The 19,117-nt window shown below is 40.4% G+C and overlaps 1 protein-coding gene across 1 annotated transcript in view; it reads right to left on the bottom strand.

Annotated features, from left to right (window-relative positions):
- Positions 1 to 1,581: 1,581 nt before the first annotated feature.
- The window catches only part of LOC150077668 (MFS-type transporter SLC18B1-like), a 74,559-nt gene continuing 57,023 nt past the window's right edge, over positions 1,582 to 19,117 (bottom strand). Inside the window, exons 10-12 of the mRNA XM_090385199.1 lie at positions 13,586 to 13,725; positions 2,474 to 2,572; positions 1,582 to 1,677 (exon numbers count right to left, since the gene is read on the bottom strand). Coding sequence (XP_090241325.1) covers positions 1,582 to 1,677; positions 2,474 to 2,572; positions 13,586 to 13,725 — 335 coding nt within the window. The remainder of the gene's footprint in view (positions 1,678 to 2,473; positions 2,573 to 13,585; positions 13,726 to 19,117) is intronic.

Below are 19,117 nucleotides of genomic sequence, written 5' to 3'. Positions count from 1 at the left end.
TTTCTTCAGTTTGTTGCAAGTAGTACTGTGAAGGAAAATCGATAAAAAGCTAATGTTTATTTGGAGGCGATAAAAAAGATAAATGAAGAATATGATCTACAGTCTGAATTCCAAAGAGGATAAACTGTTGGCACACGCGTAGCAGAGGCATCGGTGACTAAAATTGCTAATTTCTTTAATGTATCCAGTGCAACTTTATCAAAAGTGATGTCTGCATTCACAATTATGGAAAAACAAAACCCGACAGGATTGTAGCACGAAAATATAAAAGTATGTTGTTATTATTGTAGGGTTTAAGGAGCATCAGCAACAAGGCTATATTGTTCCGTTTATACTGTCTGTAAATTTCGGGTTCTGTGGTGGATTTTCTGTTTTCTGAACGAAAAACCTGAGTTTCCGGGAGAAAAAAAAACATGCTACCTTCGCCTGAGTCCGACTAACCCAGCCACGTTGTGAAAGAGACCAGACCCATAAAATTCCTCACGTCATTGACGGGACTCGAATTCAGTCTTTTCCACCCGGTGTGGGGAGGACGGTGATTCTACCAACTGTGCTACCCACGAGGGCGTAAAAGTATGAGTATTACCTCAAAAACAACCGCAGAACTGAATGTGACTCACAGCAATCCAGTTTCTAGAAAACCTTTCAGCAGGAATTTCATGTCTGAAATTTATGGCAGAACCGCTATTGCCAAGCCATTTCGCTGATAGTAATGATAGAAAGAGGATGGAATGGTGTAAGGAGTACAAAAACTGGACCCCCGAGGATGGGAAACATATTATATTTTCAGACGAATCATCGTTTACACTTTTTACAATATCAGAGAGAGTTTTCGTTTGGCGATTGCCAAAGAAAGCGTGTCATCATGACTGTCTTGTGCCAATGAAAGATGGAGAATGATGAACAGTGGTTTGGGCAGCAATATCTTCGTATTCTCTAAGTCATGTCATCACCCGGAACGGGCGATTACTGCCACTGATTACCTTGATATTCTGAGTTACCAGATTTATCCAATGGTGTAAACATTCTTTCCCCACAAACGATGCCAAGTTTCAAGATGATAATGCTCCAACACACGCAGTTATGTGTCTTATCTTGGTTTGATGAGCAAAAAACAGGCTAAGTCTCCAATGGCCTTCACAATCACTAGATTTAAACGTTATTGAGCCACTGTGGGTATATTTCGAGAGGAGATTGAGAAGCAGGTTACCTCCACCTTCATCACTCAAGGAACTTCAAACTTTCCTCCATGAAAAATGGTCCAGTATTTCTCTTAAGACAGTTCAAGATTTAATTACATCTATTTCAAGTAATTATATCTATTACAAGGTATTTTAAGAGCAAAGGGGGGGGGGGGCAACACCATATTAGTGCATACCTGTAACTCTTATCACAGGTGTTTCCATTATTTTGTCCATCCCCTGTTTGTACTTAGTTTGGTTTTAAGAAATTTTTTAAGAGCCAATACTTACTTAAATAATTTTAAAATTCAAGATGATAATAAATACAATCCAACCTTTTGCTTTTTATCTTAAGCATTTTAGGAATTTAGGAATTATAAATAGAAGTAACCAAATTTACTCACTTTTTGAGGTGTATGAATGAAACTGGTCCGACAATAAGGAAACCTCCAAAGCAAAATACGCAGCCAAGTGCAGACAGAATTCTAGGATTTTCCTAAAAAAAGAAAAGATATATACAAATTTGTACATGTATATAGAATGGAAACACAGTTCTTTTCCCCCTCCAAAAAAAAGCAATGCCGATTCCTTCTGCTGGCAAGGCGATAACATCGGTTTTTTGGGATGCTAACGGAGTTTTGTAGTGGATGACATTTCAGAAAGGCCAGCAGATAGCCACAGATAGCCACAGGATAGCCACAGGAGCATATTACGCAGACCTAGTAAGGCGTTTTCGTAAAAATATCAAAGACAAAGGCGGGGGGGGGGGAACTCAACAAAGGAATGTTGTTCCACCAACGTGCTGTTTACAAGGCTGTCGTTGTGATGAGTCCGGATTTGAAATCTTGGACCGTATTCAACCTATATTCGCCAGATATAGGATATATTCATCTACCTATACTCACCAGATCTAGCACCATCAGACTTTTACCTATTTCCTAATTTGAAAAATACCACTCCAACGTCCATTTTTCCACCGACAACAACGTCATTGCTTCAGTGGACGCATTCCTGGAAGTCCAAGAGAGAACTTTCTTCCCAGCTGGAATCAAGGCATTGCAGCATCGATGGCAAATGTGTATTGACTCCAAAGGAGACTATTTTTGACAGTAACATTTTACCAGGCTCCTCAAATAAACCCTTCATACTCGTGCCATGAACTTTTCAAATGCCCCTCTATAATAAGGAGCCATCTACCTTTACATGCTTATTAGTATGATAAGATCTTAGTATTAGTATAATACTATTAATTATAGTATAAAAAGAAATTCTTAAAATGTAAAATTGCTTACCATTTTGTCTGAAACACGTCCCCAAAAAATCGCTGTTACAGCGTAGCTTCCACCCATAACTATAAAGATAGTTCCTAAGATAGCAGGACTGAGATTAAACTAAAAATAAAAATAAAAGCTAGAAAATTGATAGTGAAAAATATGACATGTTTACACATTTTTAATATTTTACGCATAAATTTACTGTTCTTTTTTATATCATGTTATCTACATAAACAAAAATGAAAATGCCGAGATTTTAATTTTAAAAAAACGGCACTATTATGACAGTATTAGCGTTAGCATTAGTAGAGGCATTTGATGCAAGAAAGCAAGCTTATGCAGCATCAGCCAAAAAAAAAAAAAAAAAAAAAAATAATAATAATAATAAATAAATAAAAAATAACCACTTCCACTTCAGCCCTCTGTTCGTTCGAAATACCTGTCCAGCTGAGCCTCAAACTTATTTAGGCTATCAAATTCCACGACAAGGGATGGTAGTCTGTTCCACCAACCAACCACCCGCTGGGTAAAGGCAAATTTCCTCACGTCTATCCTACATCCGTCGTTCCTCAATTTGAATTTATGCCCTCTCAGGTGATTATTCTGAGCAAGAGGAAGAATCCCATCACCATTGAGCATGCTCAAACCATTCAAGGCTTTATACACCTCTATCAGTTCACCTCGCTGGTGCCTAGTCTCCAGACACTGTAATTTGCAAAACGTAAGCCTTTCTTCGTAAGAGTACCCCTTTGTTCCATTCACTAATCTTGTTGCCCTTCTCTGTACTCGTTCCAGCAGCTCTACATTCTTCTTGAAATGAGGCCTCCAGACCTGTATACAGTACTCTAGGTGTGGCCAGACCATTGCCTTATACAAATGAATAATCACCTCCTTATCCCTGCTAGAAAAATTCCTATATATCATTGACAATACACCATGAGCTACTCTTGCAGCCCGTCTGCACTGCTCAGAGAACTTTATATCTGCTTGCACAACCACCCCCAAGTCCCTTTCATTCTCTACCACTGTCAGTGTAGTACCACAGAGTTGATACGTTGCTCTGGGGTTGCTGTTTCCTATATGTAGTACTTTACATTTGCCACCTCTCAGCCCATCTGCTCAACCTTTCCAGATCCTGTTGCAGCATAGCGTCAGTAGTGTCCTTGACAACCCTGCCAACCTTCGTATCGTCTGCAAACTTGGACATTAAGCTTGATATACCATCATCAATATCATTTATAAATACAGAAAACAATAATGGACCCAATACTGAACCCTGAGGGACTCCACTAATAACATTAGTCCACGATGAGCAGTGTCCATTGATTACCACTCTCTGTCTTCTCCCCCTCAACCACCCCTTTATCCATAGCAGCAATTTCCCTCCAATGCCACACTGCTCCAATTTGTGAAGCAGCCTTCCATGTGCAACAGTATCAAAAGCCTTTCTAAGATCCATGTATATAATATCAAAGTTATTCCCTGCATCCAGTTCTTTTGTGATCATATCATAGTATCCAATCAAATCAGTCAGGCAAGACTTCCCCTTAACAAAACCATGCTGTGTCTGAGCTATAACCGAAGTCTTGTCTAGATGATCCTGGAGTGCTTCTTTAACCAGTGCCTCCATTAATTTTCCGGGAACAGAAGTTAAACTAACAGGTCTATAATTACTTGTGTCGCCCTTTGATCCTCCTTTGTGAATTGGAGTCATATTTCCAGTCCATGGGTACTTCCCCTAAGTCCAAGGAAGCTCTCATAATTAAGGGTAAGGGTTTGCTCATAATTATGGCTAAGGGTATGCGGCACTATTCATGAACCAGCAATCATAACCCAGCTCCAAACCTTGAACCATTACAAGAAGCAAATTGGCACAACCATTCCTTCTCTTTTTCAAGTTTGGAGTCTGCAGTTCTGAACATATGTTAAAATTTAATCCATTAAAACAGATTATCTATTCTTTGTAAGATTTTTTTTTTAATGAAAGTCTCAAGAACTATAGAACTATAGGTTCTAATACCCGAGAGGTATTAGAACCTATAGTACTTAGTACCGTGTATAGATTCAAGGTTGAGAAGGGGAAAGAAGACCCTTGTTGACATTACACTTGAATTTCTATCAATTACAATTTTGAAGTTGGACAGTAAAAGGATGTTGATTGGTTGCGGCACGTGTTGGGACTGCTTTGAAAAAGAGAGAGAGAGAGAGAGAGAGAGAGAGAGAGAGAGAGAGAGAGAGAGAGAGAGAGAGAGAGAGAGCAGGAATTATAGAAGCCAATTCAGGAGAACAGTGCCCAATTAACCTAACTGCTGGATAGCGTGTATAGCACTGATGGAATCTGCATAACACTGTGCAGTATATGTGTTGAGAATTTAAAATTTAAGGCTATGTGGATAGCACAGAGCTCTGCAGTATAGCTGCTACACTCAATAGGGTGTTTCTTGGCTATGGTAATGTTGGAAAATAATGCTGCTGCTGCTGCTGCTGCACCAACATGAGTGTCAGTTTTAGATCCGTCCGTATAGATTGACGTGTACTGTGCATGCTGGGTTCTCAATGCGGCGTGAATTTGTAGTATGTTCTGTTGGGATAAGGTGTGTTTTCCCCTCGTTTTGAAAGGTCGCATAGCGGTATATGATACTGTACTTCCAAGGTACTGCCTCTCGTACCAATTTTTTTGGTACGAAAGGCAGTACCTTGGAAGTACATGTTAAGATTAACACTGGTAAGCTGTATCTTACCATGGTTAAGTTTCCAGTTAGTGAGCAGGAGCGAAGGCGTACTCCAGGTAACAAATGAATGTGACAGAATGTGGTAAAGAGATTTTAAGCTAGAGAGACTGAAAAGAGGAGATTCCCAATTATAGGTCTTTTACAGGGAATATCAGTACGGACAGATGCACAAGTACCACCTTTGAGGCGAAAGGAGTCATACAGGCTACAGCAAATAATTCGGACAATTGAGATGAGCAGTGGTTGAATCAACTGATAACTGGGATTCTGTCAGAAAAAGTACGTGGGGTTCGGCAGACTGCAAGTGGAAATGAACATCATTGAGATTGGAACTGAAACCTTGTACATTTGTGAAATGAATGAGGAAGTTTTTGGGAGGTTTAGATCTTTTCGCAGATATGAGAGCTTCTTTGGACTCAGGGGAGGTATCCATGGACTGGAGATGTGCAAATGTGACCCTAATTCACAAAAGAGGATCAAAGGGCGACACAAGTAATTATAGACCTGTTAGTTTAACTTCTGTTCCTGGAAAATTACTGGAGGCACTGGTTAGAGAAGCACTCCAGGATCATCTAGACAAGAATTCAGTTATAGCTCAGACACAGCATGGTTTTGTTAAGGGGAAGTCTTCCCTGACTAATTTTATTGGATACTATGATGCAGTCACAAAAGAACTGGATGCAGGGAATAACTTTGATATTATATACATGGATCTTAGAAAGGCTTTTGATACTGTTGCACATGGAAGACTGCTTCACAAATTGGAGCAGTGTGGCATTGGAGGGAAATTGCTGCTATGGATAAAGGGGTGGTTGAGGGGGAGAAGACAGAGAGTGGTAATCAGTGGACACTGCTCATCGTGGACTAATGTTATTAGTGGAGTCCGGTTCAGTGTTGGGTCCATTATTGTTTTCTGTATTTATAAATGATATTGATGATATCAAGCTTAATGTCCAAGTTTGCAGACGATACGAAGGTTGGCAGGGTTGTTAAGGACACTAATCAGTACGCTGCTGCAACAGGATCTAGAAAAGTTGAGCAGATGGGCTGAGAGGTGGCAACTGAAGTCTAACATTGACAAATGTAAAGTACTACATATGGGAAGCAGTAACCCCAGAGTAACGTATCAACTGCCAGTGGTACTACACTGACAGTGGTAGAGAACGAAAGGACCCTGGGTGTAATTGTGCAGACAGATATGAAGTTTTCTGAGCAGTGCAGACGGTCTGCAAGAGTAGCTCATGGTGTCTTGTCAATGATATACAGGAATCTTTCTAGCAGGGATAAGGAGGTGATTATCCCCTTGTATAAGGTAATGGTCAGGCCACACCTTGAGTACTGTATACAGGTCTGTAGGCCTCATTTTAAGAACGATGTAGAGCTGTTGGAACGAGTACAGAGAAGGGCAGGAAGATTAGTGAATGGAACAAAGGGTTGCTCTTACGAAGAAAGGCTTACGTTTTGCAAATTACAGTGTCTGGAGACTAGGCACCTGCTAGGTGATCTGATAGAGGTGTATAAAGCCTTGAATGGTTTGAGCATGCTCAGTACTGATGAGATTCTTCTTCTTGCTCAGAATAATCACTTTAGAGGACATAAATTCAAATTGAGGAAAGACAGATGTAGGATAGATGTGCGGAAATTTGCCTTTAGCGAGCGGGTAGTTGGTTGGTGGAACAGACTTCCATTCTTTGTTTTGGAAGTTGATAGCCAAATAAATTTATGGCTGATCTGGACAGGTATTTGGAACGAACGGAGGGGTGAAATGGGAAGGGGTTTTTTTTATGGCTGATGCTGCATAAGCTTGCTTTCTTCCATCATATGCCTGTGCTAATGCTAAGTTTGGTCTATTAGTTTGACAATTCATGGTGTTTTCAATAGCAAGAAATGTTTGCAAAGGCACGCTGTATGAAGTAATGAAATTTTTTAGAGATATGGCGTACATATGGCCAGAATATACCCAGCTCCTTGACATAACGTCGCCTCGGCAATACCGCCTGTATGCACACTACTTGAACTCCCTTCAGTCAGTATCTGGCAGAGTAGATGCAGCGAGACTATACACTAGCTGATCTGGGCTCCTCCTAGACAGCTACCAGTAGGTTCGGTGCAGTGGATTATCTAGCGACCGCCTGTGAACACCGTTTTAGAGTTGCTCAATCGAAATGTAAGGACGATTTGATCTCACCATGATGTCCGTCTTAACCTCAAAAGACATCAATCATACTGCACAATGGAAGAGATTGTGGAGGTTTCCAGAGCTTTTCTCTAGAGAGTAATCATTGGGCCCCCACTTCAAGCCTCCAATAAGCAAAGTAGTGGTAATTTACTTATTGATGAGAGTCATCTACCACCTATTATTATCTGGTAACACAGAAGAGTGGCATACTTCCGTGTGGTGTGGGTGCCACACCTCGATTCCTCCTTTCGTTGCACCTGGGTGCCATATTTCAGGACTTGCACATGAGGGTTATACCAAGAGTTACTAACAGTCCCACCATCTTGACGTCAAGGTGCAAGTAGAGGATTTGGCTATTACAACCCGACTGGACTTCGCCAAAATTAGGTCCACTTGACTTCAGTGTCACTGGAATATCAGTTCCATCAGACTTCCAGGTAGAAAACCCAGCTTGGCATATCTGAGAAAATGTTAGTGACAGCCTCAAAGACCAAGACATGCAGTACATTGCCAAGATACATTACAGTACCGAAATGAATTTAAAATCAGTGACAGTAATTCCTCTAGAATATGGCATAGTCCACAGAGTATACCACTCTAGGCTACAATGCCATAGTCGGGCAGATGGGTTCGTGTCCAGGCTGTCGATTTGTGCGAACCGTACGATTTTCACTTTAATCAAATGACTTTAGCGTATACAATGAGTGATCCCTCAATTATGACAAGCTACCTAATACCTCTAGGCAAATTGTGTTGGCCACAATTCGCATGGATAAGAGTCGCTATTCGCCTAGGCATTGAGTGTAATAGGAATCCGTACCGTGCTGCTTGCAAGGCATTACCATTAACATTATCACAGGCATATAAATCCAAGAAAGCACGCTTATACAGCATAGCAAAAAAAAAAAAAAAAAAAAACCCTTCCGATTTCACCCATCCATTTACTCCAAAGGTTTGTCCGGTTCTTCCTTGAATTTAGAAGAAGAACTCTTTATTACATACATAACGCACACGCCGTACACAATACCCTTCACGGCTACAAGCCAGGGATTTACAGTAAAGTCTAATACAAGGTTACAAAGGCTAATACAATATTACAGTAAAGGCTAATACAATGTAACAAACAAGGATGAGATAGAAGAAAAAAAGAATATTATTACTAATTATACATGTGTAGGATTAAACATTGGAAAAGAAATGAAAAATTTACATATGAACATATACACACAACAGCATGTTATCAAATCAAATTACTATATTCGGGTTACCCGTAAATGATTACATTAACCCGTATTCGTGTCTGTAAATTGCGTGTGTTCTCTGGTCGATTTTCCTGTTTTGCTGAACGAAAAAAACCTCAGTTTCTGAGGGAAAAAACCTTGCTATCTGCGCCTCAGACCGACTAACTCAGCCACGGAGTGAAAAAAGTCCACTAAAGTTCCTCGCGTCATCGACGGGATTCGAACCCGGGCCTTTTCCACCCAGTGTGGGGAGGACGGTGACGATACCACTGTGCTACCCACGTAGACTGTTATCATGTTATATTATTCTCAAGGGAGCAGTCCTTTTATTTAGGCTATCAACTTCCCCAACGATAGATGGAAGTTTGTTCCACCAATCATCCACCCACTGACTAAAGGCAAACTACCGCACATCTATTCTACAACTGTCTTTCTTCAATTTGAATTTATACTCAAATGCTATCAAAATTTCTGTATATCATTGACAATACCCCATGACCAGCTCTGGCCGCCTGTATGCACTGTTCAGAAAATTTCATATTCGGCTGCACAATAACTACCAGGTCTTTTTCATTGTATACTACCTTGAGTGTAGTACCACACTGTTAATAAGTTACTCGGGGGATTACTGCTTTCTATATGCAGTACTTTGCATTTGTCAAACTTCAATTTGCACCTCTCAACCCATATGACTAACTTTTCTAGATCCTATCGCAGCACCGTACTGTCCTTACTGCAATTAACAACCCTGCCACCCTTTATATGGTCAGCAAACTTGGACATTAAGGCTGATATATCTTCATCAATATCATTGATAAATACAAAAAGCAACAATGGACCAAACACGAACCCTGGGGGACTCCACTAATAACATTATTCCACTAAAAGCAGTGTCCATTGATTAGCACTCTCTGTCTTCTCCCACTCAGCCATCCCTTTATCCATAGCAGCAACTTGCCCTTGATGTCATACTGCTCCAATTTGTACAGCACTCTTCCATGTACAACAGTATCAAAAGCGTTCCTAAAAACCAAGTATATGATATCAAAAAATCATGCAAAAAAATAATTGGTCAGGCAAGACTTCCCCTTAACAAACCCATGCTGTGTCTGATTATTACTGCTGTTTGTCTAGATGATCCTGTAATGCTTCTTTAACCAGTGATTCCATTATTTTCCCCGAAACAAAAGTTAAACTAACAGGTCTAAAAAACCAAACTATTATATCTAGGCCACCAGAATAATTAAATTCATCTGCCGTGCTGTGTGTCTTATGTCTGTTAATTGCGTGTGTTCTATGGTCGATTTATCTGTTTTTGCTGGACGAAAAACCCCAGTTTCTGGGGAGAAAAAACCTTTTTATCTAGCCTGAGATCGACCAACGGAGTGAAAAAAGCCCATTAAAGGTCCTCACGTGATCGACGGGATTCGAACCCGGGCCTTTTCCACCCGGTGTGGGGAGGACGGTGACGATACCACTGTGCTACCCGCGCAGACACTAACAGTTCTGTAATTACTCATGTCCATGGGGATGTCCCCCGAATCCAGAGAAGCTCTCATAATAATGGCTAAGGGTTCATTTATTTCCTTTGCCGCCTTCTTCAATATAACTGGATATATCCCATCCACCCCAAGTGCCTTGCTTATGTTTAATGTCAACAATTTCTCCTCCATTTGATTCTCAGTTATGGCAAAATGCTTTAGCTCCCTGTTAGAGGTTGATAAACTTCTTGCATTCCCCCTCCCTAAATAACTGGTCATGTGTGAATGTAGATGCAAAATACTCATTTAGTTTGTCAGCTACCTGAGCAGAATCATCAACAGTCGAACCATCGTTATCAAGTGAGCCAATCAGATTCATCCCTTTCCTTCTTGAATTTACAGAAGTAAAGATGTCTTTGCATTTCCTGTTTGCATCCTTTTCCAAAGATTTCTCATAATCTGCCTTCGCCTGCCTAAACTCCTCTGTGACTATCTACCATAGTCTTCTGTGTTGTCTAATAATTTGTGTCCCATGCATTTTCTTCTCTGACACGAATCACATTAGTTCATGTGACATCCATTTAACAGTGGTGGACTGACTCTAAAAATATTGGTTGCCAGGAGACAAAGGGGGCCACCCACAACTATTATATTTTCAAGCTACTAAAAGGTCATTAACATTTTTAACATATTGTCTAATGTTATTGCAAGGGGGCCCACTTGCCATCGAGCAAGCTGACACCCTGACCAGTTCGCCACTGCCATTTAAGCCCGAACCTTGAACAGTATTTCTTAGTTGGAACAAAAAGCCTAGTAGCTTCTCAAGATTACTTCCTTGAATTCTTCCTATCTAGAATTTCTCTGAGTGATTGCAAAATCCTTTTGTTCCCTCTTAGAGTTGATAAACTTCTTGCATTCCTCCTCCTCCATAAATAACTCCTCATGTTTGAATGTAGATGAAAAATACTCATTCAGTTTAAGTATTTTGCATCTACATATCCCAATGTCCCTGGCGTAGCTGAATGGTCGGGAGCGTGAGTGCTGTTACACGCAGTCGTTGAGTGGACCGGGGTTTAAGCCCTTGACTGCTAACTACGATTAACATTTGTATTGATGATTTATTGTAAACTCCACTGACCTGGTGGTTGTGCCGGAGTATAAACAAGAACATTTTTTTTTGTGATAAGCAGTACAGGAGAAGAATCCTAATGAGAGCACGTGATTCTCTCCCCACCCAGTAGGGTGAGAAATCTTAACTGTAAGAATCTATCTGTGAACTCTGAAAACACTCGATCTGTGCCATTGTATTCTGTGAACCACGAATCCTATAATCTAGATGTATGGAGGACTGGTTCATGGGTTCTATTTTATTTATTAATGTTGCTATTTTCATTATCATTTATTTTGTTATTTTATTATATTACTGTCCATGTAAAATCCTTGGCAGTAAGCCGTGATGGGTACATTGTATCGTGTGTTTACGTACAATAAAGATACTTATTAATTTTCTGTTGGTAACATCATCAGTTGGTCCCACTGTATAGAATTTAAAAGCTGTCTGAGACCACTGTACTCACCTTTACGAAAGCAAAAACCCTTTCCTTTTACCCTTTATGGTAGTTACATCTTTAAGTTTTTAAGTAAATACCACACCAATGTACTGATCACTGCCGCCTAGTGGTTCATTTATCTGCAGATTCTTAATGCACGAAGAATCGCTGCTAATAATCAGATCAAAAGTATTACTCCCTGCATGTCGAACATGCTGCTGCTGTAGAACACAATCATCCAATAAATCCATAAAAGACTTGCTAGTGCGCTAGGACTAACCGAAAAGTTCCAGTCAATATCAGGGAAGTTAAAATCCCCCATTATAAGACATTCTGATTTACTGGCCCACTCTATTTCTCTTTTCGTTGTACTCATCAGAGTCATTAGGCCTATAACACATTCCTACTCTCATTTTTCCTTTCCCAGTGCTTATTTCACACCAAACTGACTCAACATTGCACTGTCCACGCATGTCAACTGGATGCACTTCCTTCGATTTTATGTGTTTCTTAACTAACAGCGTAGTCCCTCCTCCTATCCTGTCTATCCTTTCTCTACACATTGTACTCCCCAAATGTCAATTCTGCATTCCTCATATCTCTGATACACCACGTCTCTGATATCCCAACAATATCTGCCTTCGATGTCTTGACCAGCGCTTCAAATTCATCAAATTTATTTACTAAACTCCTCCAAGCATGCAAGTATACATGCACTTGTTCTTACTCTTAGTTACTCTAACACTGTCTGCGCGTGTAGCACAGTGGTATCGTCACCTTCTTCCCCACACCAGGTGGAAATGGTCCGGATTCGAATCCCGTCGATGACGCGAGGACCTTGAATGGGCTTTTTTTACTCCGTGGCTGAGTTTGTCGGTCTCAGGCGTAGATAGCAAGGTTTTTCTCCTCAGAAACTGGGATTTTTCGTCCAGCAAAAACAGACAGATCGACCATAGAACACACACAGTTAACAGACATAAGACATACACAGCACGGCAGATGAATTTAATTATTCAGGTGGTCTAAATAGTTTTTTAGACCTGTTGGTTTAACTTCTGTTTCGGGGAAAATAATGGAATCACTGGTGAAAGAAGCATTGCAGGATCATCTAGACAACACAGCAGTTCAGACACAGCATGGGTTTGTTAAGGGAAAGTATTGCCTGACCAATTTGATTAGATATCACGATGTGCTCCCACTGTGTGCAATTCCGTGGAGTTCTTTTCTGGTGGTTGTTGTTCCTACACTTTCAGTCCTCGCGAATAGCAAAGTGGTTATAACCACTGTCCAACCACACTGAGTGGAAAAGGTCTGGGTTCAAATCTCGTTAATAATGCAATGAATTATTATGCGCTTTTTTCAATACTTAGCTGAGTTTGGAAACTCGGAGTTTTTTACAGAAAAATTGGCAAACTGACCAATGAACACAGGCTATTTATGAACATAATACAGAGGGGTAGAAGAAGTTGTTCTAGGGCAACCCTATCATAACAGTTAAAAAATAATAATAAATAAATAAACAATCGGGTATTGTTGATAATTTTTCCTCGTTGCAATGCAATTAAATAATTTTTTTTGGTTAAATAATTTAATACAACGAATGTGGCCATCTTCCAATTTAGCTACTGTTAAGATCGCTTAAAAGACACTTCCAAGATAGGCATTTACGAAACAAAATACAAATAAAATTTGTGTTATTAAAATAGATTCAAATTCAAGCTACATTTAAGATTGGTATTATTACTTCAGCTAGATAAGTTTGGTTTTCTTTAAGCATGTATTACTAGATCTAGCTAAACAAATCCATTCTTTTGCTTTATTCAATAGAAACGGACTAAAAACCTTTTTTAAATGATCATCTCTTACAACTAAACATATAACTTAAGCATATGAAACCAATTTATGATCAGTAATCAATAAAGAAGCCAAAACTTGGATGCAACTTACACTCGCCAAGTGATCTGCTAATGTTGGTTCGTTGAATCCTATGGCGATGCAACTGCTAGTGAAAATCAAAATATCCAAAAGAAAGCTGAAACTGGCTAACAGTTTCCGCATGTTCTGATCCTTTGGATCAAGTTTAGTCTCTTAAAAAGAAAAAATATATATAAATTGAAAAAGCAATAATTAAATCATTGAACACATTTAAAGTGGTAATATTTATTTACATGATCACAGCGCAATAGAGTGTTGCTTGAAATTTTATTATAATTGAGTTTAGGTTAACTTATTTTTTTTTACCCATCATACAGCAATTAAGATTTTAAAAAATAAAGTTAATATTTTATTTTCCCATCGGAATATTGCACAGCAGATTCATGTTGGATGCTCAGTACTCATTATCACAAGGCGATTTCACCTTCAAATGTTAGCGTTAGTATTAGTAATGGTAGTGGCAAATGATGCGAGAAAGCAAGCTTATATAGCTTCAACCAAAAAAAAAAAAAAAAAAAGAAACAGAACCCCCTCCGATTTCACCTATCCATTCCCTCCAATAGTTTGTCTAGTTCATTGAATTAATTTTTAAACTATCAACTTTCACATAACAGATGAAAGTTTGTTCTAGCAATCAACCACCTCCTGGTTAAAGAAAATCGTTTGTATGGTTGCTTTGCGTCTACACGGGTAGCAGAGTGGCATCTCCACCCTCTTTCCCACACTGAGTGGAAAAGATCTGGGTTAGAGGAATTCTAATTAGCGTCAATGACGCGAGGAATTTTTATGGGTTTTTTTTTTCACTCCGTGGCTGAGTTAGTCAGTCTGGAGCATTCATAACGAAAGTTCGGCCATTTCCACTCGGGTTTTTCGTCCAGCAAAACAGCCACATCGACCAGAGAATACACGCAATTGCCGAATATAAAATACGCTTGGGCAGATGAATGCGTATTCCGATTAGCCCTAATGTGACATTTATTTGTATGGTTACTTTGCATGCAGCTTCATCCAATAATATTATAGATTGGTTACTCTCTCCTTGTTTTGATGTTGCTTCCTATTATGAAGGCCTATTTCCTCCTAGGCTCCTTTAAGTTCTGATTATGAAGTCTTGTGGGACTACCTTAAATTGTTCATGTCTCCATTGTGGTCAATAGCATGGAAGTGTGGGTTCCAAGGTTAGAATGTTCTACTTTGATCAGGAATCTTCCTGTGCAGTGTTTGCAACACTATAAGTCTATCCTATATTGTGTCACAGATTGCTTAGAATGTGGGAAGCGAGGTGTCTCTCAAAATCTACCTGATTTTTGTTCTCTGGAAAGTGGTGAGGTGGAGGTAGGACATGTCGCTACGTTTGTATTACACTGGGGTGCAAAATTTAAGGACCAATCAGGTTTTCACCTGTAGCTTCTCATAGGAGTGGCCTGGATATGGGAAAAGCATACCAAAGGAACCTCGTGAGGTACAGAAATGATGAGCGAAACAACACTAACACAACAACGGAAACAGGTCCCCAGGGGCTCACATCTGGTGAGTATGGGTTTGGCACACCCAGGGTCCTGAGCTGGATATCATCATTCTTCTCTTTCTTGGTGATTCCCTTCTATTTCTGACTCTTGTTCTCTCTCTCTCTCTCTCTCTCTCTCTCTCTCTCTCTCTCTCTCTCTCTCTCTCTCAGGGGTAACTCAAAATTTTTTTTTTTTTTCTTTTGGCTGGTGCAGCAAAAGCCTCAGGCTTCCTTGCACCATATGGCTAATAATAATAATAATAATAATAATAATAATAATAAAACGGTACAGAGGGACTTTATTCAAAAATGGCAACATGGCACTGGTTGCCATGATACAGATGCATCACTGCCAAAGATGGAACAAAGAGAAGTGGCGGTTCTCAGTAGGAGATATGGCCACCACTATGTCGAAGTAGACTTTGCACCGCCTATCCATACTTAAAACAATATTGTTGATAAGTTATTGCGGTAACATCGTCCATTCCTCTGTCAGCGCCATCTTCAGCTGGTGAACATATTCTAGTGGGTGTGGACATGCCATCGAACACATATGGGACGCTCTTGGGAGACGTGCGTCTTCCAAGAGCGTCAGATATGTGTTCGATGAGATTTATATCGGTGGAACGAGCAGGTCAATAAATACGAACAATGTCCTTACTTTCCACAAGCATATCACTGCTGCAGTGCGATAGGGGTGTGGCGTTATCATCTATAAACACGAACTCGGGGATAATGGCACCTCGGAACAGGCGCATATGGGATTACCTCAGTACAGTATCGTGCACCGGTTACAGTACCGCCTTCCAGTATCTGGGGTTGCCTACGTCCCTCCAAGATAACGCCTCGCCAGACGAGAACACCTCGACCACCATATCAATCCCTTTCAGTGATGTTTGCGGGGTGATACCGTGTGCCAACCTCTTGCCAGATTAGCTGACGTCCAGAATCCCTGCTGAGACTGAATCTACTCTCATCAGTAAAGAGTAACTTAAGGAAATATTTTGTGGTTGTAACCTCTAGAAATAGCGTTGGTCCTTCAGTTTTGCACACCAGTGTAGTATTAATATTAGCGTATACGCTGCCCTACCGTTAATATCTGGAACCCTTTGCCACGTCGTACCCAAGCACAAAATCTCAGAATCAACTAAATATCCTCGTAGGCCTTTGAGAAAATAATAGTACGACTGATTCAAGATGCTGAGATCGACGGGGTTCAGACTTTCAGCGCGGATGATAATAAAGGTCACTGTTGAAAAGGTCGCTGTTAAAAACAGGTCACTGTTGAAAAAATGCCGTGAATTAGGGTTGATTTTGAAAGTGTCTGCAATTCTGCCCAGACACGATAGGAGGGAGTATATGATGAGAGCCCTGTCGATCAATTCGGCCATGGGAAGATTGTGGAAAGCTCAAGGGGGTAGAATTTTTTTCAGGCTGGACTGTACTTGTTAACAGGATAGACTGCTTCTACAGGGATGGGATACACTTAAATAGAAAGGGTGCAAGAATATTTTCTGATGCTATCGAGGCAGTGTTAGGTGGGTCGGAAAACTGCTAGCTTGGGGGGAGACAAAGACGAATAGATTAACAGTAGCCACTGGCAGAGGTGAAAGAGATTCTTGCACTGCTTCTATTGGAATGAGCAGAAGCCTGAAAAACAAGATGCATGGTATTTCAGAGACTGCTGGGAGCCATTGCGGTACAAGTAAACACATGGGTTGTGTTAGGGTAGCTAAGAAAAAAAACAGGTGCAGGTATACTTGCGTGTACACCAATGCTAGGAGTTTGGTAAATAAATTTGATGAATTTGAGGTATTGCTCAAAGCATCAAAGGCGGATATTGGTGGGATATCAGAGACTTGGTGTCACACAGATATAAGGAATGCAGAACTGGAATTTGGGGAGTAGAACGACTAAAGAAAGGATAGACAGGATAGGAAGGGAGAAGGGGTTATGTTATTAGTTAAGAAACACATAAAATCCAAGAAAGTGAAGCCAGTCGACATCGCTGGACAGTGCAGTGTTGAGTCAGTTTGGTGTGACATAAGCATTGGGAGATCAAAATTGAGAGTAGGAGTGTGCTATAGGCCTAATGACTCTGATGAGTATAATAAGGAACTGTACAGGGAAATAGAGTGGGCCAGTAAATCAGAGAGTCTTATAATGGGGGATTTTAATTTCCCAGATATTGACTGGAAATTGGTGGCTGGTCACTCACACACTAGCAAGGCTTTTGTGGATTTACTGGATGATTGTTTTCTACACCAGCATGTTCGGGAGGCAATTAGAGGGAGGAATAGTCTTGATCTGATTATCAGTAGTGATTCTTCATGCATAAAGAATCTGCAGATAAAGTAACCACTAGGTGGTAGTAATCACAGTGTGCTGAAGTGGGATTTACTCAAAGAGGTAACTACCATTAGGGGTAAAGGGAAGGGTTATTGCTTCCGTAAAGGCGACTACGATGGACTGAGACAGTATTTAAATTCTATACAGTGGGACCAACTGATGATGTTACCAACAGCAAATGCAAAATGGGAAGCATTCAAAGAGCTTATCTTGGAAGCTACTAGGCTTTACATACTAACTAAGAAATATTGTTCAAGGTTTAGGCCTAAGTGGATGTCAGATGAACTAATGAGACATATGGCAGAGAAGAAACATGCATGGGATACATGCATGGGTTAATATAAATTAACACGTGACAGAGAAGCCTATGATAGATACAAGTTGATCTGTAACCAAGTTACAAAGGAGGTTAGGCAGGCGAAGGCAGATTACGAGAAATCTTTGGCAAGGGATGCAAAGAAAAACAGCAAAGAGTTCTTTACTTATGTAAACTCTAGAAGGAAGGGGATGAATCAGATTGGACAACTTGATATCGATGGGTCAACTGTTGATGATCCTGCTCAAGTAGCTAACAAACTAAACGAGTATTTTGCATCGACATTCACACATGAGGAGTTATTCAGCGAGCGGAATGCCAGCGGTGTATTCAACTCTAGCAGTAAGCTAGAGAATCTTGTAATAACTGAGAGTAAAGTGGAGGACAAATTGTTGAAGATAAACGCAAGAAAGGCACCTGGGGTGGATGGGATCTATCCACTTATATTAAAGGAGGCAACAAAGGAAGTAAGCAAACCCTTAGCCATAATTATGAGAGCTTCCTTGGACTCAGGGGACTTTGTTGTTGTTGTTGATTGTTAATGTTTAGGAGCATTAGCAACTAAGGCAATGTTGCTCCGGGGATATGCGGTGGCTATTCCCTGCCATTTCCACATCCTCCGTATTTGGTGGTCACAGGCTCAAATTCCTGTCTAATCAAGAAGCGTGTGCTACGCACTGTTGCTCCTGCCCACCTGGCTTTGGAGGCGCCTCAGAGGGGGGAGGGTACCCAGTGACTGGAGTTGTGCAAATGTTACTCCAATTCACAAAAGAGGATCAAAGGCTGACACAAGTAATTATAGACCTGTGAGTTTAACTTCTTTTCCCGGAAAATTAATGGAGGCACTGGTTAAAGAAGCACTGCAGGATCAACTAGGCAAGACTTCAGTTATAGCTCGGACACAGCATGGTTTTGTTAAGGGGAAGTCTTGCCTGACCAATTTTATTGGATACTATGATGCAGTCACAAAAGAACTGGATGAAGGGAATAACTTTGATATTATATACTTGGATCTTAGAAAGGCTTTTGATACTGTTGCACATGAAAGACTGCTGCACAAATCGGAGCAGTGTGACATCGGAAGCAAATTGCTGTTATGGATAAATGGATGGTTGAGGGAGAGAAGGCAGAGAGTGGTAATCAATGGATACTGCTCATCGTGGACTAATGTTATTAGTGGAGTCCCTCAGGGTTCAGTGTTGGGTCCATTATTGTTTTCTGTATTTATAAATGATATTGATGATGGTATATCAAGGTTAATGTCCAATTTTGCAGACGATACAAAGGTTGGCAGGGTTGTCAAGGACACCACTGACACTATGCTGCTACAACAGGATCTAGAAAGGTTGAGCAGATGGGCTGAGAGGTGGCA

Source organism: Mastigoproctus giganteus, chromosome 11, assembly GCF_048544385.1.
Source record: "Mastigoproctus giganteus isolate SK-2022 chromosome 11, ASM4854438v1, whole genome shotgun sequence".
Lineage (NCBI taxonomy): Eukaryota > Metazoa > Arthropoda > Arachnida > Uropygi > Thelyphonidae > Mastigoproctus > Mastigoproctus giganteus.
This window is presented reverse-complemented; position numbering and strand designations above follow the sequence as displayed.